Source organism: Arvicanthis niloticus, chromosome 6 (assembly GCF_011762505.2).
Source record: "Arvicanthis niloticus isolate mArvNil1 chromosome 6, mArvNil1.pat.X, whole genome shotgun sequence".
Classification (NCBI taxonomy): domain Eukaryota; kingdom Metazoa; phylum Chordata; class Mammalia; order Rodentia; family Muridae; genus Arvicanthis; species Arvicanthis niloticus.
This window is the reverse complement of record NC_047663.1, coordinates 61899808-61924741: the sequence shown is the minus strand read 5'-3', so window position 1 is coordinate 61924741 and position 24934 is coordinate 61899808. Positions and strand designations below refer to the sequence as shown.

Genomic DNA, 24934 nt, shown 5'->3' with positions numbered 1-24934 from the left:
ATGTACAAAGAGCCGTTAGAACCATGTACACATTTAGTCTTCCTCTTCACACGCACCCAAGTTCCACCTGATCGGGTTCTTTCTGTCCAACAGTGGGAAATGGAGGAGCACTGAAGGGTTGGCTGTCCTTCTGTCTGGGCTGTGAGTCCCTCACTTGGCTGCCCTGCGGTTGCTATAGCTCATTTTCTCCTGGCTTTCTCCTTCCTTTGTTCCTTTACCTCAGATGAAAATAGAAGCAAGAAACCAGAACTTTCCATTAAAAGAAATTGGGAAGCAATCTCTTCTGCTTTCTCAGTGACTGAACAAGGAAGCTGAGGTTGAGAAACAGTGAGGACCATGTCCAGGTCCCAGGTCCCAACCTCCTCGTCACCATGGGTCCTGGTCATACACGAGTCCTGATGACCTTGTGTATGCTTGTTCTCTGCATACCATATCTGATTGTGTTAATGGCTTTCTTATTTTTAATCTCTACAGAGGGACTTTTTTTTCCATGGCTCAGGACATACTTCCGGATCAAGCTAAGAAAACTTTCTGGTAAACAGTTGGCTTCCTCAGTTCTCAGTACTCAGTCTTAACAGTACTCAGTCGGAGATGGTGACTCAGAGTCAAGTGGTATTTTTTTTTCTTTTTGAGGTTTCTGATTTAAGAAACTAAAAAACCTGTACCAGTCTACGGGGTACCCTTAGATGGTTCAATATTAGCATCTAGTTTTCTGGGTTTTTGATAACATCATTTCCTGGAAGTGGAGGCTTTTACTACCATTCATCTTTACTCACATGGTTTTTTTATTCCTGCTCTTGCAGTGTGACCTAAGCCCAAAGACCCTCAAAAGGGCTGCTGATGAAGATGACAAGTGTCCGCTGCAAGCTGGCCCAGTATCTAGAGGACCTTGAAGATGTGGACCTCAAGAAATTCAAAATGCATTTGGAAGATTACCCGCCCGAGAAAGGCTGTATCCCAATCCCCAGGGGCCAGACGGAGAAGGCTGATCACTTGGATCTAGCCACACTCATGATTGACTTCAACGGGGAGGAGAAGGCATGGGCCATGGCAGTGTGGATCTTTGCAGCAATCAACAGGCGAGACCTCTGGGAAAAAGCCAACAAGGACCAGCCAGAATGGAGTGAGTGAACAAGAAGGGTTTTTTTCTTCCTTACAGTAAAATACATGCGACAGAAAAGGTGGAATTTTAGTAATTTTACGTATATGGCTCGGTAACAAGGAAACGTATGGTTGTGTAATCAACTTCTCATCTTGCACAACTGAAGCTCCCAACACACTAGATGATAAGTCCCCATTACCTATCCCCGTCTCCTAGCAACCACCATTCTGTTTTCTGTCCCTGTGAACTTTACCACTATAGATTCCTCACGCAGGTAGAATCATAAAGTGTTTGTCTCTTGAGGCTGGCTTATGACACTTAGCACAATGTCTTCAGGTATGTCAGAATTTCCTTCTTTAAAAGATTGATGATGAATATTCATGCGTCTAGATTACATTGTGCTTGTCTCGTCTGCACATATCCATTTGCTATGGATAGCTATGTTTATTCAACGTCTTCCTTTCTTTGGTTTTGAGTTAGAGTCCCAAGTATCCCAGGCTGGCTCCAAACTCAGAATCCTGTTTTCTCTACCTGCTGGGTGATTATGTCCTTTACTACACAGAAGTTAGCATGTTTGAAATGTTAATTTATTACCATGGGTTTTCCTTCTCTCCTGGTGGGTGTGGAGGAGATGCAGTGTGCTTTTCCTAATTCTGTAAACACTCCAGTCTCAGTCTCCACTTACTCCCCATTGTGGCTGGTACCACACTCTCAAGTCTGCTCAGCTGAGGTCCTCCTTTGGCTCCTCAACCAGCTCATAGCAGATGCTTGTCTGCTCTAAACCAGGGAAGCAGTGGAGGGGATTCAGAGTAACCAGAGATGTCCCAGGCAAAGGATGCTGAGTGGGGCGGCTGAAGGAAGTAATCACAGGAGATAAGGATGCTGGGGTGGTGTTACTCAGTAGTAGAGGCCTCCCTGTTATGCACAGGGACCTGGGTTCCATCCCTACACCACTGTGCCAGTTGGAGATGAGGAGGTGTGTGGCAAGGCAATGGTGATCCAGGAGAAGGAGATGGAGCTATGTGACAATCAAATTGTACATCACGATGCAACTGTGATTGTTCCTGTCCTGAGAATGTGGGCAACAGGAGTGAAATGTTAATCTCAGCAATAGAAGTCCTGACTGAGCAATTTTAGATTTTTTTTTTCAAATTAAAACATTAAACGTTTTTAGCTAGTTATTTTGTGTGTTTGCATGCACGCTATGGTACATATGTGGAAGTCAGAGGACAGCTTGCAGGGCTTGTTTCTTTTTATTGTGGGATCAAACTCAGGTCATCAGGTTTGTGCTTTTACTCCCTGAATCAGCTCTCTCTGGCTCTATAACTAGATAGTTGGTTTTTGTTTGTTTGTTTGTTTGTTTGTTTATAAGATTTATTTTGGGCTGGATGTAGTAGTACATGTCTTTATTTCCAGTACTTGAGAGGCAGAGGCAAGTGGATCTATGGGAGTTAGAGGCCAGCCTGTTGACAGAGCAAGTTCTAGGACAATCAGGACTATATAATAAAGAGATCAGGTCTCAAAGAAAAGCCAAAACACAAAAACTCAAAAACAACAAAAAATTTACTTTGTGTCTATATGTGCACCATTCATGTGTTGGTACCTGAAGAGGCTAGAAGAGGGTGGCGTATTCCCTGGAACTGGAACTACAGACAGTTGTGAGCCACCATGTGGGTACTGGGAACTGAATCTGGGCCCTCTGGAAGAGCATCAAGTGCTCTTAATCACTGAGCCATCACTCCAGGTGCCCTGTACAAGGCAGTTTTAATGGGTTTTGTTTTTCTTTCAATAACCCTCTGATGTAGTTCTTAGTCAGAGACATTATGTGAGGGTTAGGTTGAGGTTTGAGGTTGAGTAAATATCTAGATTTTTGTTTTGTGACTCCATTGCCAGTGGTGGTTTCTTTTCTTTTCTCTTCCCTTCCTTCTCTCCTGCCCATCCTTCTTTAGATAGGATCTCACATAGAACAGGCTGACCTCAAGCTCACTGTGTAGCTGAGAATGACCTTGAACTCCTGATCCTCCTGCCTTCACTTCCTGGATGCTAGGTATGTGTACTAACACCATGCCTGGCTTATATCTATGCTAGGAAGGCACTCTACCAACTGAGCTACATCCCTGACATTATCTTCCAGAATAATTCTACATCCACAGGAGTATGTCTGTGGCCTTGATCTGTTGTGTCTTTTCCTGGTGGGGACTTTTGTTGTATTCCTGAATTTCCCCTAGGAGGAAAGTCCATATTATTGGGATAGGTAGTTCTTGGCTGTAGGTACCTGTTGGAACCACCTTGGACTTTGCCATGGATATCGATGCCTAAGCCTCAGCACAGAGAAGAAAGAGTGTTACCCAGCATTTTCAAACGTTCCCATGGGAATTTAGTAAGCCATTGTTCTGAACTACTTAATTGGACTGAATGACAATGTTCCCTTCTGAAGACCTAGAAATCTAGACACAACAGCACAGAAATGGCCCACATGGGCTACATACATCCACCTAAGCTCAGGGGAAGGTGAACCTGGCAGGAGAACATTGTGGATCTTGCACATGGACCCTAAGTAAGGGTGCCGGGGACAGCCATGGACAGATGACAACGGCAAAGTTCTCTAATGAGTTTCTGGGCCTGGGAAAGACATTCTGAGCCTGAGAACACAGTTCTGCCTGAAGACTGACGGCTCCCCTTTCAAAGTGAGGCGAGCAGAATCATGTCTACTAGGCCTTTGATGCCATAACTATCAAGTGTCTGCAACCCTTGAGCCATGCTTACTCCCATGTCCCCCTGCTTTTTTTTTCTTTCATTTTTTTTTCCTCTTTGAGACATGATCTCATGTAGCCTAGGCTGGCCTTGAACTCACTATGTAGCTGAGAATAACTCTAAAGTTCTAATCTTCCTGTCTCCATTTCCCAAGAGCTGAGCTTAGAGGCATATGCTCTCCTGCCTGACTAAGCCACATTTAATTCAGAAGGAATAAGGAGTAGGGGCCTTCGACTTACCCCATAGACTAGGCTTAGTTCTGTCCTCTGTGTTAGGACTTTTTGATGTATTTTATGTTTTTTCTTTTGTGTTTAGATGATGCATGTGCATCTAATTCCTCTGTGGTATGCCAGGAAGACAGCCTTGAAGAGGAGTGGTTGGGTTTGCTGGGCTATCTCTCTCGAATCTCGATTTGTAAAAGAAAGAAAGGTAAGCATCAAGCAGCTGCCACTTTCAACTTTGTTTTGAGACTTGGAACAAGGGGTAAGGAACTGGAAAGCAGGGAATCCTGGCCTGCCTCAGGAAATCCGCCTTCACTGCAGAAACAGATGCATATTCACATGGCTTCCTAAGGTCCTGGGGGAGGGGTTTATTTACTGCAGGTAGATATGGGCTTCAGACTAAAGGTATAAGGCTTGAGTAACAGATTTTCTGGCTGGAGGCCACAGTGCTGGCCTTCTGCCCTATCGTGAGTGGGAAGTACTTGACACCAGAATTTTGGGGACCTGATACACTGGAGCAGTAAAGACAAATTACACCTCCTATTTTTCTTACATTTTTGGTTGTGAGCCTAGCCTTTAACGGCTGAGAGCCCTCTGTCCAGCCGTACCATTTTTTTTTTCCTAAGCCAATTCTTACTTCCTCTAGAGTATAAGCCAATCTTTCCTTTTAGGCACATGGCCCATGTTTTGATATTTACTTGCATTTTTATGTCGCCTTCATACAAGTTTGGAAAACAGTCATAGATTTAATGAGATGCCTGGAGAACACATTGCCACCAGGACTTGCAGATCCCAACCACATAGGCTTCCAAATAATTATAAAATGGTTGGCTGTTGCCATAACAATTCTGCCACTACTGTATCAATGACTATACCTCACTATATACATTTGAATGTCTTGCGAGCTTGTCGCTCTCTAGTTGACAGTCAGCACTCTGCATTTCTGTTGTTGTTGTTGTTGTTATTGTTGTTGTTTGTTGAATCCTCCCAATTCTTTATGTTCCTCCTGTAACGGCAGAGGTGCGCTAATGGCTTATTGTTGGGGAATAGATGTGTGGGCTTTTTTTCTGGATTCTACCTTTCTGTCTCTGTTGCAGATTACTGTAAGATGTACAGAAGACATGTGAGAAGCAGGTTCTACTCTATCAAAGACAGGAATGCACGTCTGGGTGAGAGTGTGGACCTCAGCAGACGCTACACTCAGCTCCAACTGGTCAAGGAGCATCCGAGCAAGCAGGAGAGGGAGCACGAACTCCTGACCATTGGCAGGACTAAGATGTGGGACAGACCCATGAGTTCCCTTAAGCTGGAGTTGTTGTTTGAGCCGGAGGATGGGCACTTGGAGCCTGTGCACACAGTAGTGTTCCAGGGAGCCGCAGGCATCGGGAAAACCATCCTAGCCAGGAAGATCATGTTGGACTGGGCATTGGGGAAGCTCTTCAAAGACAAATTTGATTATTTGTTCTTTATCCACTGTCGAGAGGTGAGCCTCAGGACACCAAGGAGTCTAGCAGACCTGATTGTCAGCTGCTGGCCTGACCCAAACCCACCAGTGTGCAAGATCCTGCGCAAACCTTCCAAGATCCTCTTCCTCATGGATGGCTTTGATGAGCTGCAAGGGGCCTTTGATGAGCACATTGAGGAGGTCTGCACAGACTGGCAGAAGGCTGTGCGGGGAGACATCCTGCTAAGCAGCCTCATCCGAAAGAAACTGCTGCCTAAGGCCTCTCTGCTTATTACGACGAGGCCCGTGGCCTTGGAGAAGCTGCAGCATCTCCTGGACCATCCCCGCCACATGGAAATCCTAGGTTTCTCTGAGGCCAAAAGGAAGGAATATTTCTTTAAGTATTTCTCAAACGAGCTGCAGGCCAGGGAAGCCTTCAGGCTGATCCAGGAGAACGAGATTCTCTTCACCATGTGCTTCATCCCCCTGGTCTGCTGGATTGTGTGCACAGGGCTGAAGCAGCAGATGGAGGCCGGGAAGAGCCTGGCCCAGACCTCCAAGACCACTACTGCCGTCTATGTCTTCTTCCTTTCCAGCCTGCTGCAGTCCCGGGGGGGCGTCGAGGAGCACCTCTTCTCTGCCCACCTGCAGGGGCTGTGCTCACTGGCTGCGGATGGAATTTGGAACCAGAAAATCCTATTTGAGGAGTGTGATCTGCGGAAACACGGCCTGCAGAAGACCGACGTCTCTGCTTTCCTGAGGATGAACGTGTTTCAGAAGGAAGTGGACTGTGAGAGGGTCTACAGCTTCAGCCACATGACTTTCCAGGAGTTCTTCGCTGCTATGTACTACTTGCTGGAAGAGGAGGAAGAAGGGGTGACTGTGCGGAAGGGGCCGGCTGGTTGTTCAGATCTTCCGAACCGAGACGTGAAGGTTCTCCTAGAAAACTACGGCAAGTTTGAAAAAGGTTATCTAATTTTTGTCGTCCGTTTCCTCTTCGGCCTGGTAAACCAGGAGAGAACCTCCTATTTGGAGAAGAAGCTAAGTTGCAAGATCTCTCAGCAAGTCAGACTGGAGCTGCTAAAGTGGATTGAAGTGAAAGCCAAGGCCAAGAAGGTACAGAGGCAGCCCAGCCAGCTGGAACTGTTCTACTGCCTGTATGAGATGCAGGAGGAAGACTTTGTGCAGAGCGCCATGGACCACTTTCCCAAAATTGAGATCAACCTCTCTACCAGAATGGACCATGTGGTTTCTTCCTTTTGTATTAAGAACTGTCATAGGGTAAAAACACTTTCCCTGGGGTTTTTCCACAACTCACCCAAGGAGGAAGAAGAAGAGAAGAGAGGAAATCGACACTTGGACCAGGTCCAGTGTGTTTTCCCAGACCCTAGTGTTGCCTGTTCTTCTAGGTAAAGAAACTTGGCTTCAGGCAAATGGTAGCAAGTGTCGTATGCTTTCTGGCTACTCTTCTTGGTCTGCCCTTCCTTCTTTCCTTCCTTCCTCTTCCTCCCTTCCTTCCTTTCTCTCCTCTATGTCTGGTTATTTTCCACATATAATTTCTAAGCTTCATGATAACATGACTGTCACCCTTTCGTTGGTTGAGAGTGACTTATGTTGGGTGGATGAATAGGATTGAGAACAAAACCCAGTGAACTAAGAAGTAAGCATTTGGGATAATATCGCTTCAGTGCACAGTATCGGGTGGACATGTCTGTAGACGTCCATTGCTTGTATCCTAGTATAGCTGTAGCACACTGTTCTTCAACCCACGCTGCTGTAATGGAGGCCAGAGATTAGGTTATTTTTGAAGACAAAAGACTTATTTATTACAGTTACAGAGGATGGGAAGTCTAAAGACAGGGGGTCCCATGGGATTTTTTTGTTTGTTTGTTTGTTTGTTTTTTCAAGACAGGGTTTCTTTGTGTAGCCCTGGCTGTCCTGGAACTCACTCTGTAGACCAGGCTGGCCTTGAACACAGAAATCTGCTTGCCTCTGCCTCCCAAATGCTGGGATTAAAGGCGTGTGCCACCACCGCCCGGCTCCATGGGCTGTTTTTATCTGGCGGAAGGAAGATGTCAGCTCCACAGGTCTCACAAGATGCTGATATCCTATGTGAGGGTCTGCCAGCATGGCCAACTATCCTCCTCACCTCCTGATCCTGTCGTTCTGAGACAAGGGTGTCTAAATGGGTTTTTAAGGGCAGGATGGACATTCGGACTGTGTGTGTGTGTGGGGGGTAGAGATAAGAGAAGGCAGATTTGATCCTTAAGTACCTAATACAAGGCAGAGAAAGGATGGAAGGACTGACAAGGACCACACACTGATGAGAAAGGTCAGGGACTCTGCTACAGCCCCTGATGAGAAGTGAGCTCTTACTTCAGGTACCAGCCATTTTCCTTACAGGGTACAGGCTAAGTTTATCACAGAACCTTTCAAGAGTTCTATAATCCTAGTACTGAAAACATGGAGGCTAGAAGAAAAAGAGTTCAAGGTCATTCTCAGTTATAGAATGAACTCAGGTTTAAGGCTAGCCTGGGCTACACGAGACCCTAGCTTTAAAAAAGAACAGAGCTTCTTTGTCTAGATGCAGGACTGGGTTTGGGACTTTGGACCTCTGATGGGGGATATGCACTTAGCTAGTCCTGAGTTCCACTTTGTTGTTATTGGAAACTAATGTTCTCTTCTGCCTCTGCCCTTGCCATTCTAGGCTGGTGAGCTGCTGCCTCACTTCTAGCTTCTGCCGAGGTCTCTTCTCAAGTCTAAGCACCAACCGGAGTCTCACTGAACTGGACCTCAGTGATAATACTCTGGGGGATCCGGGAATGAGGGTGCTGTGTGAGGCACTCCAGCACCCAGGCTGTAACATTCAGAGATTGTGGTAAGTCCGTGTGTGTGTGTGAAAGTGTGAGAGTGTGTGTGAGTGTTAGTGTAAGTGTGTATAAGTGTGAAAGTGTGAGTGTGTGAGAGTGTGTGTGAGTGTTAGTGTAAATGTGTATAAGTGTGAAAGTGTGAGAGTGTTAGTGTAAGTGTGAAAGTGTGAGTGTAAGTGTGAGAGTATGTGTGAGTGTGTGTGAAAGGGTGAATGTAAGTGTGTGTGAATGTGAAAGTGTGATTGTGTGTGAGTGTCTATATGTGTAAGAGTGTCTCTGTGTAAAAGTGTATGTGTAAGTGTGTGTGTGAGTATGTGAGTGTATGTGTGTGAAGTGTGAAAGTGTGAGTGTGTATAAATATGACTGTGTGAGTGTATGTGAGTGTGTGTGTGTGTGTAAGTGTGACTGTGTGAGAGAGTGTGTGTGAATTTGTGTGAGCTGTAACATCCAGAGACTGTGGTAAATTTTGTGTGTGTGTGAGAGAGAGAATGTGTGAAAGTGCGAGTGTGTGCTAGTGTCTGTGTAAGAGTGTCTCTGTGTGAGTGTGTGTGAGTGTGTGAGAGAGAGTGTGAAAGTGTGAGTGTATGTGAGTGTCTGTGTAAGAGTGTTTCTGTGTGTGTGTGTGAGTGTGTGTGTGTGTGTGTGTGTGTGTGTAGAATGATTGGGACGAGACAGTAGAGAAAATGATTGATTGGTCTGGTTAGTTGTCCCCAGGGCTACTGTGAAAAGGGACCAAGGGGCAAGCCCTAATGGCTTTAATTCAGGTTTAATGTTAGAAGTCTAAAATCATGTCTCCATTGGCTGATTTGTTCTGCGTCTCTCTCCCTGGCTTGTAGGTGGCCATTTTCTCCTTGAGTCTTTGCATCATCTTCCAGCTGTGTGTCTGTTCTCTAAACTCTAACAACCTTTTCTTGTACTGACACCAGTCCAACTGCACTAGGGCTAACACTGGATTCAGTTCAACTATCTGTTTGAAGTGCCTGTTTCCAAATATGGCCACACGCTGTGGTTTTATGGGGTGGAGCTTGATACATGAAGCTTTGGAGGGACAAATTGATTCTATTATAAGTGTTCTGACTGAATGGACTGGAGGTGAGTTTAGAAAACTGTAGATGGGGAAGATGAAGAAGAACTGAAAAGAGCTACTTGTTGGTGGCAAAACAAAGTCCGTTTTTTCATGGACCAGGATTCTGGGTGAGAACTGGGAAGTTTCATCACAGATGCTGTTATGGGGGAAAGTGTATCTCCTATGGCTGGCCTCATTAGTACTACCCACGTGTTCAGCCTACTGTGATTTACGTGCTGTAGTCTGAGCATCTGAGTCTTTAGCTGGGCCCCTGGACCGTCCCTCCAGCTGGGCTGGATGCATGTGGCATATGAATTTTTAATAAGTTACATAGCTCTTTAAATTTTGTTTCTTTGTTTGTTTATTTATTTGAAAGACAGGATCTCAGTATGTTGCCCAAGCTGGCCTTCTACTTTCTGGCTCCAGAAATCTCCCTTCCTCAGCTTCTTTAGTGGGACTATGAGTGTAAGGTGGTGTCCTGGCCATTAAGTTCATTTTTTTCCCACGAGACGCGGGAGGAGGCGGGCGGGAGCGAGCGGGATTTGAACACGCACAGAGAGAGAGGGCGTGAACGAACCCGCGCCCTCTGCAGGCGGACGCCTTACGGGCTGTGCCACCGCCGGTTTAAGTTCATTTTTTTAGAGTATTTCTATGTCTCCATATTGCTCATACTACACACCATCCCAACACCATCTTTTAAAACTCATTTTTACTTTCCGTATAAGCTGCTGTTCACTTTCTTTTATCCTCACTTGGCCAGCCCAGTGCCAGGAACGCTGTGCTGGATGTTACAGTGAGCTTAGCCTATGGCTCTCTGGGGAAGAATTCCTGTTATTTCCCTATGGTCTTTGCAGCACTAGGGCATGTTAGTCTTTAAGAGCACGCATCAGAAGAGTGTAGGGTGTTTGTCTCTCTACATCTGCTTTTTCTTTTCTTTTAGATTTATATATTTTATGTGTATGAGTGTTTTGCCTGTATGTCTGTGTACTATGCCTGGTGCCCTTGGAGGTCAGAGAAAGGTACTGGATTCCCTGGAACTATAGTAATGGGTAGTTGTAAGCTTGGTGTTGAGAACCAAACTTGGTGTGTTGGAGAAATAGCTTGGCAGCTAAGAGTTCTTGTTGTACTGGCAGAGGTCCCAAGTTTGGTACACAATCATACATGCAGGCAAAACATTCATAACACATAAAAGTAAATAATTCCCCCATTCTGCTTTTCAAGTAGCTTTATATTACTGAGAATTATTTTATTATTTCTGAGAGTTATTGAAAACTAATGATTATTCCATTTCCCTTTGTTGGTTTGTTAGCTGCAGATTTTTGTTGTGTTATTTTGATGAATTTTCTTTTGGATGTATTCCCTACATATTTAGCTTACGATAGCATTGCCACAAAGTCCATTCCACAGCTTCTTTCTTTCTTTCTTTTTTCTTTCTAAAAACTGATTTATTTATTTATTTATTTATTTATTTATTTATTTATTTAATGTATGTGAGTACAATTATAGCTGTCTTCAGATACACCAGAAGAGGGTGTCAGATCCCATTACAGATGGTTGTGAGCCACCATGTGGTTGCTAGGAATTGAACTCAGGACCTCTGGAAGAGCAGCCAGTGCTCTTAACTGCTGAGCTATCTTTTCAGCCCCATAGTATATTTCAATATCTCCCCTTTTAGCTTATGAGCTATAAAATTGTCTTATGCTTCTGAATTTCATATATTCCATTCTGTGCTTTATTTTCTCTAACTCCAAATATATGGAACAGGATATTTTAAAATTAAAAAACTCATACACTTAAAAAATAAAATTTCTAATTTTCTTTTCTTTAAAACTTTTTGGTGTTGTGTGTTGTTGTATTATCCATGTCTGTGTGTATGTGGGCCTGCACATGTCACAACATGCATGTGGAAGTCAGAGGACAAGTTTGGAAATTGGTTCCTGACATAGATAGAACTGAGGTCATTAAGTGAGGGTGGCAAGAACACTTACCCACTGAGTCACTTTTCTAGCCTCACTGTGAGTAACTAACTGAATCCTGAGAAAACTTCTCTAACTCCTTAGAGAGTAGTGCTTAAGGTGACATCAGTATTTTGGACTTAGCCTCATCCCTTAAAGGTTTCAGCCCCTCTCACAGCACCACACTGAAGACCAAGCTTCTGGCTGTGGCCTCCTGGGGACAAACCACAGGCAAACAATAGTGTATAAAAGGACTCACAAATTGAGGGCTGACAGAGAGGAGCTTTGCTTAGCTGACATTTCCCCACAGCTCTTCTCTGTGGCTCACGGAGATTTGTTCACCAAGAAGGAAACTGAGTGAAGGCCACATGTACCAAGGTGTTGGCACTTTGGGAAGCATAGAGAGACTCTAACTTTTCCCCACCCTTCCTATCTGTGTCTTCCTGATTGTGACTTTGGTGTCCCTGACCCACTCAGCAGAATAGGAACTTTATGAGATTACCTGTCAGTTCTGCTTCCTAAATTTCTCCTCAGAGTAGAGAAAGAGCCGCCAGGATTAAACTCTCATAATGCATGTAAAGACCTTTTGTCACGGAGATGAGAACTCTAGCGACACACATGCATCCGACACATATGCATCATGAAGGGACTTCAACCATTAGAAACTCACCACCCTTGTCATTTACAAACCAGGATGTCCCCTTAGTGCACCTGAAACATAGATTAACATGAGCTTGGTGTATTCACCACAAGGCCCCCTCCCACTTCTAAGGTGCCCTGTGCATTGCTCAGGAATGCTGGTTATCCCAGAACATATCCACTCCTGCCTGATGCAGAGACTGCATTCAGACTGGAGAACAATAGCAATGAAGGGGGCTGTGTGAGCTGGCTTTCCGTCCATTAGATAAGTACCTGAGACAGTCATTTAAAAGGAGGAAAGAGTTGTTTCTGCTCCTGGTTCTAACCTGTGGTCAGTTGAGTCTGTTGTGATGAATCAGAATATTGTGGTAGCATTCTATGTGCTGGGGGCAGGGGGTAACACACATCATGATGGTTAAGGAACGAAGGAGGAAGAAGGGGAAAGAGACAGACAGACAGACACACACACACACACCACTGACAGACAGACAGACAGAAAGATAGAGAGAGAGACAGAGACAGAGAGACAGAGAGACAGAGAGACAGAATAGTATTTCAATAGCTCCTTAAGGCCACTCCATCAGTGTCCATACGTCCCATGTGTCTTCCTCTAGGCTCCACTTCCCAGAGGTTTCACCCCCTCCCCATAGTTTGAACATGTAGGTGTGGAACACATGTAGGATCTAGATCCTGAGAGGGGTCGCACTCTGATGCCTGATTCTGTACTTGATGAAGGTTGGGGCGCTGCGGACTGTCCCATCAATGCTGCTTTGACATCTCCTCAGTCCTGAGCAGCAGCCAGAAGCTGGTGGAGCTGGACCTCAGTGACAATGCCCTGGGGGACTTTGGAGTCAGACTGCTGTGTGTGGGACTGAAGCATCTGCTCTGCAACCTACAGAAACTCTGGTGAGTCTGGCCCACCTCCCGTAGGCAGATCTGTGGAGGCCCCTTTCAGGAACTCTGCTTCAGGGAGACACAAGAGCCATCAGCTCATGTGTGAGAATGAGATTCTAGGTGGCCTGGAGGACTTCCTGCCTCCCTTCTGCTAGTTTCCCAGTCCAACGATTTCCGTGGGGGAAGTTACATGTGAAAATATAGCAGTTTTGTGTGTGTGTATGTGTGTGTGTGTGTGTGTTTATGAATCATCAAATAAACTATGTCTATCTTTAAGATACCTGAGAAAACAGAAGCACTGCAAAGCATCGAGGTAGAACAGTTTTGAGAGTTCATATTAAATCCTCACACTAAACAGAAAAAAACAAAAAAAACAGTGCTGAAGCGATGGGGCACTTATTGCGTGGGGTCCTTACTGAACACTTCTAGGAGACAAGAATTCTAAAAAGATAAGAGAGCACTTGAAGGGTGGGGAAGCAACTGAGAGTGCTTGCTTAGCATACATGAAGCCCTAAGTTTGATCCTCAGGACCGGATCAAACCAGCAAACCAGATGCAGTGGCAGAAGGATCAAAAGATCAAGCTTATTTTTGGTTACATATTTTTGGCCAGTCTGAGCTACATGAGACCCTGTCTCAAAAGAAAAACAAAAAACAAAAAGACAGAAACAAAACCCCACTTGATCAGGTGGTGATAGCTCATAGTTCATCACCATGATAACAGAAAACAAACCCACAACAAACAAATAAGAAACCAGACTAGTGTGGTAAGGACTTGGAGCCCTGGAACTTTCTGTCTCTCTAATGTAGCAGTTCTCAGCTTGTGGGTCAAGGCCCTGTTGGGGGTCAGACGACCCTTTCACAGGAGTTGCCTAAGAGCATCAGAAAACACAGATATTTACCATAGCAAAACCACAGTCATGAGGTAGCAACAAAAATAACGTTACGGTTGGAGGTCACCACGACACGTGGATTTGTGTTCCAGGGTCACAGTACTAGGAAGGTTTGAGAACCCCTGCTCTAGTAGGAATGTCAAACAGCACAAGCGAGAATGTAAAACATGGCAGTCAGCACGGTGATTCTCACACAACCGGTATGGACCTGCACTTGATCCATGTGTTTTCAGGTGTGTCCTCCAGCCATGCAACCCTGTTCGCACGCATCAAGTCCAGAGCATGTTAGTAACAGCAGACAAAGGTTAGAGACTTCTCCATGTCTGTGATGGACAATGGTCAAGAAGGTGCTTCTGCACATACGTAGCTTTGAACAAACTGTGACACTTGCTAAAGTCTTCACGAGCCTTGAGGGTGTTCTATTAAATGAGACAAATCTGTCACAAATGGCAAACACTATTATCCCACACTTATATAATGTTACTTAAGTTCATAACGTAGGGCATAATGGTAGCTTCCAGGGACTGGGAAGGAATGAATGGGAGGTTTTTGTTTGTTTTCTTGTTTTGTTTTGTTTTGTTTTAATGGGTAGAGAGAGTTTCAGTTTTGTAAAATAAAGGTGATCAGAAATGGATAGCGATGGTGGCTGCTCTTTAAGGGCACTGAGTTCTTCTTCTCCTTCTTCTCCTCCTCCTTCTCCTTTTCTCCTTCTCCTTCTCCTTCTTCTCCTCCTCCTCCTCCTTCTCCTTCCCCTCCTCCCTCTTCTTCCAGTGCTAGAGGCTGGGTCCTCTCACATGCTAGGCAAGCACTCTATCCCACTCCTTTTCCTTTTTCATATTGACTCAGGGTCTTGCTAAGTTGCTCAGGTACCCCTTAGCTTTTGATCCTCTTGCCTTAGACTCCTGAGTATCTGGGACTGCAGGCCCATGCTACCAGGCTTCAATAAGATTCTACTCTGAAAGTGGATAAGATGACAGATTTTATCACACATATATTAAAAACCTGTTTATTATTATTAATTATTATTGTGTGTATGTGTGTATGTATGTATGTGTGTGTATGTGTGTGTGTATGTGTGTGTGCGTGTGTGTGTGCATGTCATGGAGTTTGTGTGAAGGTCAGAAGACAACTTTTTGCAGTCAGTTCTCTCCTACTATGTTGTCCCCTACTCAGGTTGTCAGGCTTAGTAGCAAGTGCTTTTATTTGCTGAGTAGTCTCCCTTGACCCCATATATACATTTTATTTCAATAAAACAGATGAAGGGAGAAGGAAAGATGTTCTTGTGCTGGGATGGACTTACTGCCTGTTACTTCTCCCAGCGAGGAAGGGGATGAGAATTGTATGGAGCTAAGGTGCAGATTTTAGCAGAGGAGGTAGCAGGTACAGTCTCCTAGCCTATAGTGCAAAGTACATGAGAAATGGCACTGACCTTGTCCCCTCTGCATGGAAGGTTGGTCAGCTGCTGTCTCACATCTGCGTGTTGTCAGGATCTCGCATTGGTTCTGAGCTCCAACCATTCTCTGACCAGACTGTACATTGGAGAAAATGCCTTGGGGGACTCAGGAGTTCAAGTTTTGTGTGAAAAGATGAAGGACCCACAGTGTAACTTGCAGAAGCTGGGGTAAGTCAAATTCTTTTCAGAGATGATTTATTTGGGAATTCAATGGATGGGGCCCCTCTAGAGAAGGTTCATCTGCTGGAGATGAAGGTGGGAAGCACAGCATCAGCATCAGGAGTCGTTTGAAGCTAAGCTTTATGTAGCACACAGTTGGGATTCTGTACTGCAGATTCAGGTAGCCGTGGGTTTAGTCAGCTGTGTGTTAAAAGTTATGTCTGTGCTTAACATATTGAACCTTCCTCTTCGTCATCATTCTCTGAACAACTCAGCACAACTACTTACAGTGTAATATCAGCCATGATGGGTACCAAAGGTAATCTAGAGATAAAGTACAGTCCACAGGAGGATGTATGTGCGAACACTCTGCCATTTTACATGAGGGACATGGCCATCTGCAAATTTTGGCATCTGTGGGGGTGTCTTGGGGCCCGTTACCTAAGGACACTGGGGGACAGTTGTATTACGGCTGATGAGATAGGTTCTACTGACTTATGGCTGTATAGTCAGAGCTTCTTAAGAGTTGGCAGCTCTACTTCCCCCATGGAGCACAAAACTTGCTACTAAGACACGCTCAAGAACAGTAAGCCATTTCATGTGTGAACACTTCTGCAGAGCAAGCCCTCCACACTGAGTTCCCAACCCCACAGCAGCTTTTTAGATTCTGAGCCCTGGTGCTTGCCCTTCTCCACAGGGCTCGGAGCAGCAGCTCCAGTCCCTGGTTCTCAAAGACAACCTCATACTTATGTGGCACAGATGTCTTTACATCCTCCGCTGTGGTGTAGCTCAGCATCAGCACCAGTCTAGCCGTGCTCTCTCAGGTAACAACTGGATTGTGGATCTTCCTCTTGGCATCCAGACCTGAAGACAGTGAGATTTTTTTTACCTTCTGTGTCAGGCTGCTCTGCTTTCAGGGTGGTTTCCTTAGGTTTGATAGCTTTTAAACTTTATTTTTAATTCACTACATCTATCTATTCACTTATGTATTTATTCATTTACTTATTTAATATGCACCACAGTACATGTGTGGAGGTCAAAAGAACTTTATGGACTCAGTTCTACTTTTTACATGTATTCCAGGGATGGAACTCGGGTCATCCAGGTTGGCAGCAAGTGCCTTTACCTGCTGAGCCATTTGCTGGCCCCATATCAGGTTTTTGAGGTTGGAATTCTGCAGCAAATGAAAACACAGACTACCAGCTATGACCATTCACTGCTCTTGCCTTGAGCTTTAGTTCACCCATCACTTCCTCTTCAAGTTCCTTTCCCCGAATTTTTCATTGATTTGATAGCTTCCTCTTCTGTAAATTCTGCACTGGCTTCTCTTCCTGTGAGCTTTGGGTTTTGCCATTGATTTTCTATTAATTGCTTCTACACTCTCTGAGATATCTTACGTACCCCTAAGCACCAGTGACCATTCATAGACAAATGTCTTTCCAAGTAGATCTCACATCCAGATACCATTAGTGAGGTGTTTTGTTTTTGCTACAAAAACAACATATACTTAGTTTAATATAATGAATTACCCAGATATGTAAGGTTAAATGTGAAAAATCTTTTTGCCTCTAGAAAAAGCCACTTACAAACCCGGCAAGCAAAATTTGAGGCACTGTGTTATACACAAACACCCATCCACCCATACGCTCATACGTCGTCAATTGCTTTATCAATCCACATATTGATCCATGAATTTGCTCACCAATATATTTACCCTACTATGCATCTTTTTGTCATAACATTCTATATGTCTGAGTTTACTAAGGTTGCTATAACACAGTACCCAAAACATAATGGTGTAGACAACACAAATTGTCTCTCAGTTCTCGAGGTGGGGGTTAAGGCATTAGCAGAGCTGGTGCTTCTGAGGACCATGAGCAAGAATACATTCTTTTGTCGCCCTTACTGGCCGTCCTTGGTACCTTGCTTTGCAGAGGCGTCACCTGATTGTGGCCTTCATCTCCACACAAGCTGTTCTCTGTGCCTCTGTGTGTAATGCTGAGTCTCAAGTTCTGGTTCTAAGATTGTATTTATTTATTTTTAATTATATGTATGAGTGTGTTGGGGAGACCATTATATATAAATGTAGTGCCAAAGAGACCAGAAGAGGCATTGGACCCCTGGAATTAGCATCACAGGTGGTTGTGGTCTGTCTGAAATGGGTGCTAGGAACCAAACTTGGGTCTTCTGGAAGAGCAGCAAGCTCTCTTAACTCCTGAGCCACCTCTCCAGTCAGAAGCTCCTGTCCTGATGAGGATGTCAGTCATAGCAGATTTGGGCCCATCTGGTAACCTCATCTTAACCGATTACATCTTCGAGGTTGTGAGGTTTGGTGTACAGTTATGATCACATTTTAAAGATCTGGAATTTCAATATATAAAGTTTCAGAAGAACAGAATTCAACCCAACACTGTAGTTAGCTATTCAAACTACAAACACAATACAAGTATTTTTCTTTGACTTGTTTTTCATTTATCTGGATACATTTATGTATGGCTTCTAGTTTGGAGCACAAAAACTCATAGTACCCACCACCAGCATTTATCCAGCCACTCATTAAGTCAAGGACTTCTGGGTAAGTTTCTACATTTTTACTGTTACAAGTCACTCTGTAAAACACATGCTTGTATATGGAACTTGATGCACATGTGTGTGCTCACATGTATGTGTATTTCTTTAATAATAGGCTCCCTAATGTGTAGCATGAATGAACTAAAAATTCTAACCACTTTATATATTATTATCTTCTCCTCTTGAACTTCAGCACAATATGTTCTAGTCTCTAGTTGCATAATATATTCTAATCTCACTTCCCCTGTGCTACAGAAGTGTCACACATGGACACATAAAACTGGGCCTAGCTATTATAACATCCCTTCTGTCTGCCACTGTTAGATCCCTCCCTGCCCCTGTTCGAACTTGCTGAGCAGAGGACTGTCTAGAGGTTTCCCAACAAGTTCACAGAGGGCCCTTACATTTTTCACTACTCTCAGTTCCTTCTTTGTCCTCTCTTTCCTTCCTTTCTCACTTCCTTCAGAGAAAAACCAGCCTTCATCCCCCTTTTTCCTGGTTCTATGTTGTATTGTATTAGTTTTATGTTCCAAAGGCCTGGCCTGTTCTGCTTTTCTTTATTATTCACAATCTCTTTCGTATGGGAGTTTGGATCCCACTCTTTCCATTGACAAGTACGAAATAATGAGACTTATTTTTCAAGTAATTATTCTGCAATTTTATGATATTTATTTATTTTCTATGGTGTGTGTGTGTGTGTGTGTGTGTGTATCTTGTAGGGCCTTATTCTCTTCTTTCTTTCGCCTTGTGGGTCATTGGGTTCAAATTCACATCATCAGGTTTGGTAGCAAGAGCCGTTTTCTACCAATTCATCTCATCATCCTCAAATAATTATTCTGATCTCCATTTTTATAACTTAAAAGTAGAGTTATGACAACTGGGGATGTAGCTTAGTCAATAGAGTGTTTGCCTAGCATGAACAAAGCCCTCAGTTTGATCACTAGCACCTCTTACATAGGGTGTGATGGTGCATGCTAGTGATCCCAGCACTCCAGAGGCGGAGACCAGAGGATGAGAAGTTCAAGCTCATGCTAGATTATACAGCAAGTTAAACACTATTCTAGGTTACGAGAGATTCTGTCTCAAAAAAGAAACAAGAAAAGGAATAAAAACAACACTCCTGTCTTGAGTTTGTAATAATGAAATAAAACAATCACACTCAATGCCATTATCCAACAAAGTCAGTAGCTAATACCGTGGGAATTTCGGTTTTCATTGGGAGGCAGTTTTAGGGAACAAGGAGGATTGCTGACAAATAGAAAGGCCACGTGGAGTTAACTGAACGCAGCAAATAGCATCTGCGTTCAAGACACACAGAACAAAGCCACCGGAGATCAGTGGCTTTTACCCAACAGACAACACATTTAAGGAAGGAAGGCTTATTATGGTTTACACTGTGAAGGTACAGCTCATCACAGGGCAGGAGAGAGAGGGAAAGCGAGGGAGAGTGAGGGAGAGCGAGGGAGAGCGAGGGAGAACGAGGGAGAGCGAGGGAGAGGGAGGGTGGGGAGAGGTGCAGTGGTAAAGCAGCCGATCATGCTGTGTCTACAAACAGGAAGCAGAGAGAAGTACTGGTGCTCACTTCCTTTTTCCATTAATTCAGTCTGGGACCCCAGCCAATGGGATGGTCCCACCCACATTTAAGGAAGGGTTTCCCACTTTAGTTCACCTATCTAGAAAATTCCTCACAGATATGCCCAAAGATTTGTCTTGAGGGTGATTTCAGGTCTTGTCGAGTTGACAGTCAATGCATAAATTGTCACATCTAGATTGGCTGGAACTGAGCTATTACCAGTGGGCGGGCTGACAATATGCATTTGTTTGATTTTCTAAGCATTATACCATGTATTAATCATACCTTCCCCTCAGCCTCAGTGGTTACCAATATCCTAATCACATGGCTTTGAAGTTGTCTTTTTTTCTGAGGTGCTATCAATGAAATGCAGGACCTCACACATGCTAGGCTTGGATTCAGATGACCCCATGACATTGAGAGATTGTTCCTCTCTGGGAGGCACTGGAAGCAGAGCTTGGGTCTGGAAGCAGAAACTGAGTTACAAGGCACGCCCTCTGGTGGTCTATTCCCTCCAGCCAGGCCACACATCCTGAAGGTTCCACAGCCTGGCTAAACAGCACCACAATCATTCAGTGAATCTGTAGGGGAAAATATATTTAAAGTACAATATTTGGTTGTGGACAGTGTTTGATTTGACCTCAGAATAGTAAATCAAAAATTCTTGGATTGTTGTTAAGTTTCCAGAGGTAAAGACTCCTGCCATCGAGGCTGACAACCTGAGTTCAATTCCTGGACTCACAGAAGGGAAGGTGTCTTAGTTAGGGTTTCCATTGCTGTGAACAGACACCATGACAAGGCAACTCTTACAAAGGACAACATTTAATTGGGGCTGGCTTATACATTCAGAGGTTCAGTCCATTATTATCAAGGCAGGAAGCATGGCAGCATCTGGGCAGACATGGTGCAGGAGAAGGAGCTGAGAGTTCTGCATCTTGATAGGAAGGCAGCCAGGAGAAGACTGCTTCCAGGCAGCTAGGAGGGGGTCTCCAAGCCCACCCCTCCAACAAGACCATACCTGCTCCAACAAGGACACATCTATTCTAATAGGGCCACATCCCCTAATAGTGCCACTACCTGGGCCAAGCATATTCAAACCACCACAGAAGGAAACAACCAATTCCACAAAGTTGTCTTCTGATCTCCAAACATGTGAAAACTCTCTCTCTCTCTCTCTCTCTCTCTCTCTCTCTCTCTCATGCTCATCCAAACAGAGCATGAGGCTGTTGTCCACCTTGCCTGTTGGAGTCAGAGATGTGGAGCCATGCTTCAGATTATAGTCAAGATGCTGGTTTCTGACCTTTAAGTTGGAAGGATACAGCTCACAGTGACATACAGTATCTGAGAGAGCCTGGGCACTGAGGACTCCCTCTTCTGTTCTTCCTATAGGTTGGTGAACTCCGGCCTTACTTCAATTTGTTGTTCAGCTCTGACCTCTGTGCTCAAAAGCAACCGGAACCTCACACACCTCTACCTACGAAACAATGTCCTTGGCAATACAGGACTCAAGTTCCTCTGTGAGGGACTTCTGCACCCCGACTGTAAGCTACAGATGCTGGAGTGAGTCCATGGGCTGCCTGAGGTGATGGGAATATGTGGTGTGAGGCAGGCTGTGGAGCAATCCTGAGGCAGATCTGTGTCTGGGGAGTGAGGAGCTCCTGGTGTCCATTAGAGAGAACTGGGAGGTTTCTAGAGAGTGTACTGTTTAAAAGTAGAGCCCTTGCCACCACAGTCCTGAGAACTGCAAACAAATTCATTTGGTCCGTTGATACTTTGTGGAAATCTGGGGGGAATGTAATGTTTAAAAAGAGTCAATTAGCATATTTCTGTTACTATTTTGGTCTGCACAACCCAGTAACCCAGTACCTTGGGAAAAGAAACTTCCGTCTAAACAGGGAAGAAAAGCAACAGTGTCATAAAGCAGCTTCACACTGGTCAACCTGCGCTTTTTATGCACATGAAACAATGCAGGCTTGGAGTACAGATGGTTAAGACTATTTTCTCTATATCACCCTTCTTTTCTTAAAGATTAGACAACTGCAGCCTCACCTCACACTGCTGCTGGAATCTCTCCACAATTCTGACCCATAACCAGAGCCTTCGGAAGCTGAACCTGGGCAACAACGACCTGGGCGATCTGTGTGTGGTGACGCTCTGTGAGGTTCTGAAACAGCAGAGTTGCCTCCTGCAGAGCCTACAGTGAGTGTGTTTTACAGAGAGCTTCTCATGGGGTGGGGGAGCGGGGTGCTGAGGGGAGGGTGACCACGGAACAAAACAAAATTAGAGCTCCTCTGGGTTGATTTGTGTCTTCTGAAGCGTCTGACTCAACGCTTCCTTTCTGTTTTCACAGGTTGGGTGAAATGTATTTAAATTACGAAACAAAACGTGCCTTAGAAGCCCTCCAGGAAGAAAAGCCTGAGCTGACTGTTGTCTTTGAGATTTCTTGGTAGGTGTGGAAGCAGGTCTGCCAGGGGCCACAGTCCAGCCCCAAGTCTTGCCCCAGCCTCAGTGCACACTGTTCTTCACTGCTATCAAGTCCTCCTTCACTGTCAGGACCACAGCCCCGGCTCTTCTGGTATAGGGTCTGGAGCAAAGACTTGTGTGGTACCAGGCATGTTTTCTCCAGTGAAGACACTGATAATGTGAAACTGCCGGAGGATGCCCTTCCCGTCATGTCCTCAATGGGCAAGGTGTTCCCTCTTGGTGACTTCATGGAACTAGCTTCTAGAAAACACGTTTTCTGTCCTTTCCCTTCTCCTCCTCCTCTGCTACTTTTTAAACTCTTTTTTCCTCCTCCTCCTCTTCTCCCCCCTTCTGTCTGTCTCTGTCTCTCTGTCTCTCTCATTTTCTTGACAATGCTTTGTTCATAGCATTGTTCTTGTCTTCCTTTTAACTGACCATATCATATAAGTATCTGCCTGTGGGCTAGATGGCAACTTTGTGGCAGCCTCTCAGCTACGTATTTGGTTTTTTTTTTTTTTTTAAATAGTTATGTTTTCTGTTTAGCTACCTAAAAACTAAAAGATTTATAAAACCCATTTTTGTATTTATTGTATGTTTGTACTGTTTTCTTAATTTAAGAATGTATCTAGAATTTTTTTAAGTTATTTATCCAAACTACTAAAATAAATCAGTTTACACATTTAAAATATCTCTTTGCAAAATCAGTCAACTTTGGTTAATGAGGGGAAAATATCACATCACTTCGATTTTGGAGGAGGGATTTCAGCTCTACGAGCACAGAGGGTAACATCACACAGGGGAAGGTTAGCTCGCATGGAGAAATGAATCCTACGGCATTCTCAAATAGAAGCATAACCTAGATTCATCTTGCCCATGGGTGACAACAGCTTACCTTAGGTTTATCCATTTGAAGGGCAGCTCCTCTCCCAAGTGGCACTGAGAACTAAGTCGTGAATAAATACTGACTAATTGTCCTGTATACAGATACCACTTTTAGACACAGCATTGCTCAGAGTGGAAATACTGTTTCACGTTGTCCAGTGGGGCCGCCAGACCTTTGCTATGGAGATGTGGCTGATGAGCTGTTAATATAAGGAGATTATGCCAGGCAAAGCAGCCATGCCACTAAACAGTCTCTTTGCAGAAGGTGGCTTTTTACAAATAGAGCCTATTTTTCCCCTTGAATGTCTGGTCCTCCACGCCCCACCTCTACAGTGCTGGCATTACAGGCATGTGCCACCACCCGGTTTATGTGATGCTGGAGCTCAAACCTGGGCTCTGTGGATGCTTGACAAGCGTCCCACCAACTGGGCTATCTCTTTCTAGTAAGGCTAATTTGTTTAATTTAATAATTTAAATTAAACTAATTTAAAACTATGTGCTGCGGAATTCAGTGCAAACTCTTTGCCTGCTTAGGAATGTGTGGTGGGGATGTGTGAAGGCATGCATGTGTATGCATGTGTGTCTGTGTGTAGTGTGTGTGTGTGCATGTGTGTCTTTTTGTGTACAGTAGTAGCAGCAGCAGCAGTAATGATGGTGATTAAACTCGAGTACTGAGCTGTACCCCAAGTCTTAGTCTAGGGCTTGGAATATTTATCTACACAATTGCTTTCTGCATCATGGTAAGCTGAACTGTGACATGTTATCTCCATGTTGTAAAATTTTGACATGAATTATGAAAATATATTTTTTCTTTCTATTACATATCAATTTGTCATGTCAAAATGCTTTAATTTACTCGAGAGTTTAATCACTTAGATATTTTATAACCCTGAGTAATAGAAGTTCTCAGGACTGGAGAGCTGGATCAGAGGGTAAGAGCACTAGCTGTTCTTCCAGAGGACCCCAGTTTGATTCCCAGCACCCACATGGTGGCTGTTAACCATTTGTAACTCCAGTTCCAGAGAACTGAACACCTCTTTGACATCCACAGGCAAAACACCCATAACATAAATTAAAGGTGATTCTTTTTTTAAAATAGAAGTTCTCTATGCTTATCCTGTGGCATTACTCATCTATGAAAATGGATATTCTAAGGGTCCCCTATTGCTCCAAGTACCTATGCTGCTTGGCAGCCCAGGCCAACACCCGGGACTTGAGAATAATGACTCTTTACTCTACTTCATCCTGAGGGCCCATGGATTCATTCAGGGTTCTGCTGAGTGGTTCTTCTGTCCAACCTTGAAGTTGCCTGTTTGGAGGATCTAGCCCCATTTAAGAGTCACAGAGCTGGCTGCAGGCCTGGCTCACATGGTGCTTCAGTTACGGTCTCTCCAGCATGGCCAGTCTTACAGACGATGGACCTCTTGGTGACTTGGGGTACCTGAGAATATCACTAACTAAAAGTTCCAGGTTTTTACAGCTTTGTCCAGGAAGCCCTAGAGACTCTCTCACTGCGTTTTAGAGGTCAAACAGGTCACAGAGCATAGCCTTTCACAAATCTAAGAGAATTCGAGATTGTCAGTTAGCACAGCTGTTTTAGGAAACACAATTCTCAAATGCTTCCTAGAATTAGATCAAATCATTACATTGATATATGTACTGATTACCTCTCTTGGTGATTCTTATCATGTTGATTTTATTGACTTTGGCTTGGATTTGTACCCCTGCTTTAGGGCTCTCCTATGTTACTCTGGGACATAAAGGGCTTCAAGCTGCTACACTGTGCTAGCTCTCTGGAAATCCATCGGAACAAGCACCATGGTCCTGGAATGGCATGGCCATTATTTTTCACATTTCTTAAATCAGATTCTTCAGCTCTGTGACTTGCTTTTAAGCCTTGCCTTCACAGTTAGAAACACTTTCTTAATTTTTCTCTTTTTGTAATTTCCATCCATTTATTGTTAACTTGCTAGTCTTGATTACATTAATAGTGTCTC

At 44.3% G+C, this 24934-nt stretch overlaps 1 protein-coding gene across 3 annotated transcripts; it reads left to right on the top strand.

Moving 5' to 3' along the window:
- Nlrp3 (NLR family pyrin domain containing 3) lies at positions 1 to 22709 on the top strand. 3 transcript variants are annotated; one of them, XM_034506525.2, is made up of 10 exons: positions 9 to 534; positions 804 to 1123; positions 4172 to 4285; positions 5175 to 6930; positions 8229 to 8399; positions 12787 to 12957; positions 15287 to 15457; positions 20982 to 21152; positions 21621 to 21791; positions 21943 to 22709. In XM_034506525.2, exons 2-10 carry the CDS (start codon positions 841 to 843, stop codon positions 22040 to 22042), a joined length of 3108 nt encoding a protein of 1035 aa, XP_034362416.1. In that variant the 5' UTR covers positions 9 to 534; positions 804 to 840; the 3' UTR covers positions 22043 to 22709. The 3 variants fall into 3 exon arrangements, 2 of the variants coding, with proteins under 2 accessions (XP_076792857.1, XP_034362416.1); XM_076936742.1 differs by lacking the exon at positions 21943 to 22709 and having other exon boundaries at positions 5 to 534; positions 20982 to 21133; positions 21621 to 21726; XR_004607107.2 differs by lacking the exons at positions 21621 to 21791; positions 21943 to 22709 and having other exon boundaries at positions 1 to 534; positions 15365 to 15457; positions 20982 to 21020.
- Positions 22710 to 24934: the final 2225 nt, after the last annotated feature.

Bases quoted from the DNA above. Each gene is read 5' to 3' on its own strand.
- Nlrp3 (XM_034506525.2), top strand. From the start codon at position 841: ATGAAGATGACAAGTGTCCGCTGCAAGCTGGCCCAGTATCTAGAGGAC. The intron at 12,958-15,286 runs GTGAGTCTGGCC...TCTGCATGGAAG, and splicing joins TGCAACCTACAGAAACTCTG to GTTGGTCAGCTGCTGTCTCA. The intron at 15,458-20,981 runs GTAAGTCAAATT...TTCTTCCTATAG, and splicing joins TGTAACTTGCAGAAGCTGGG to GTTGGTGAACTCCGGCCTTA.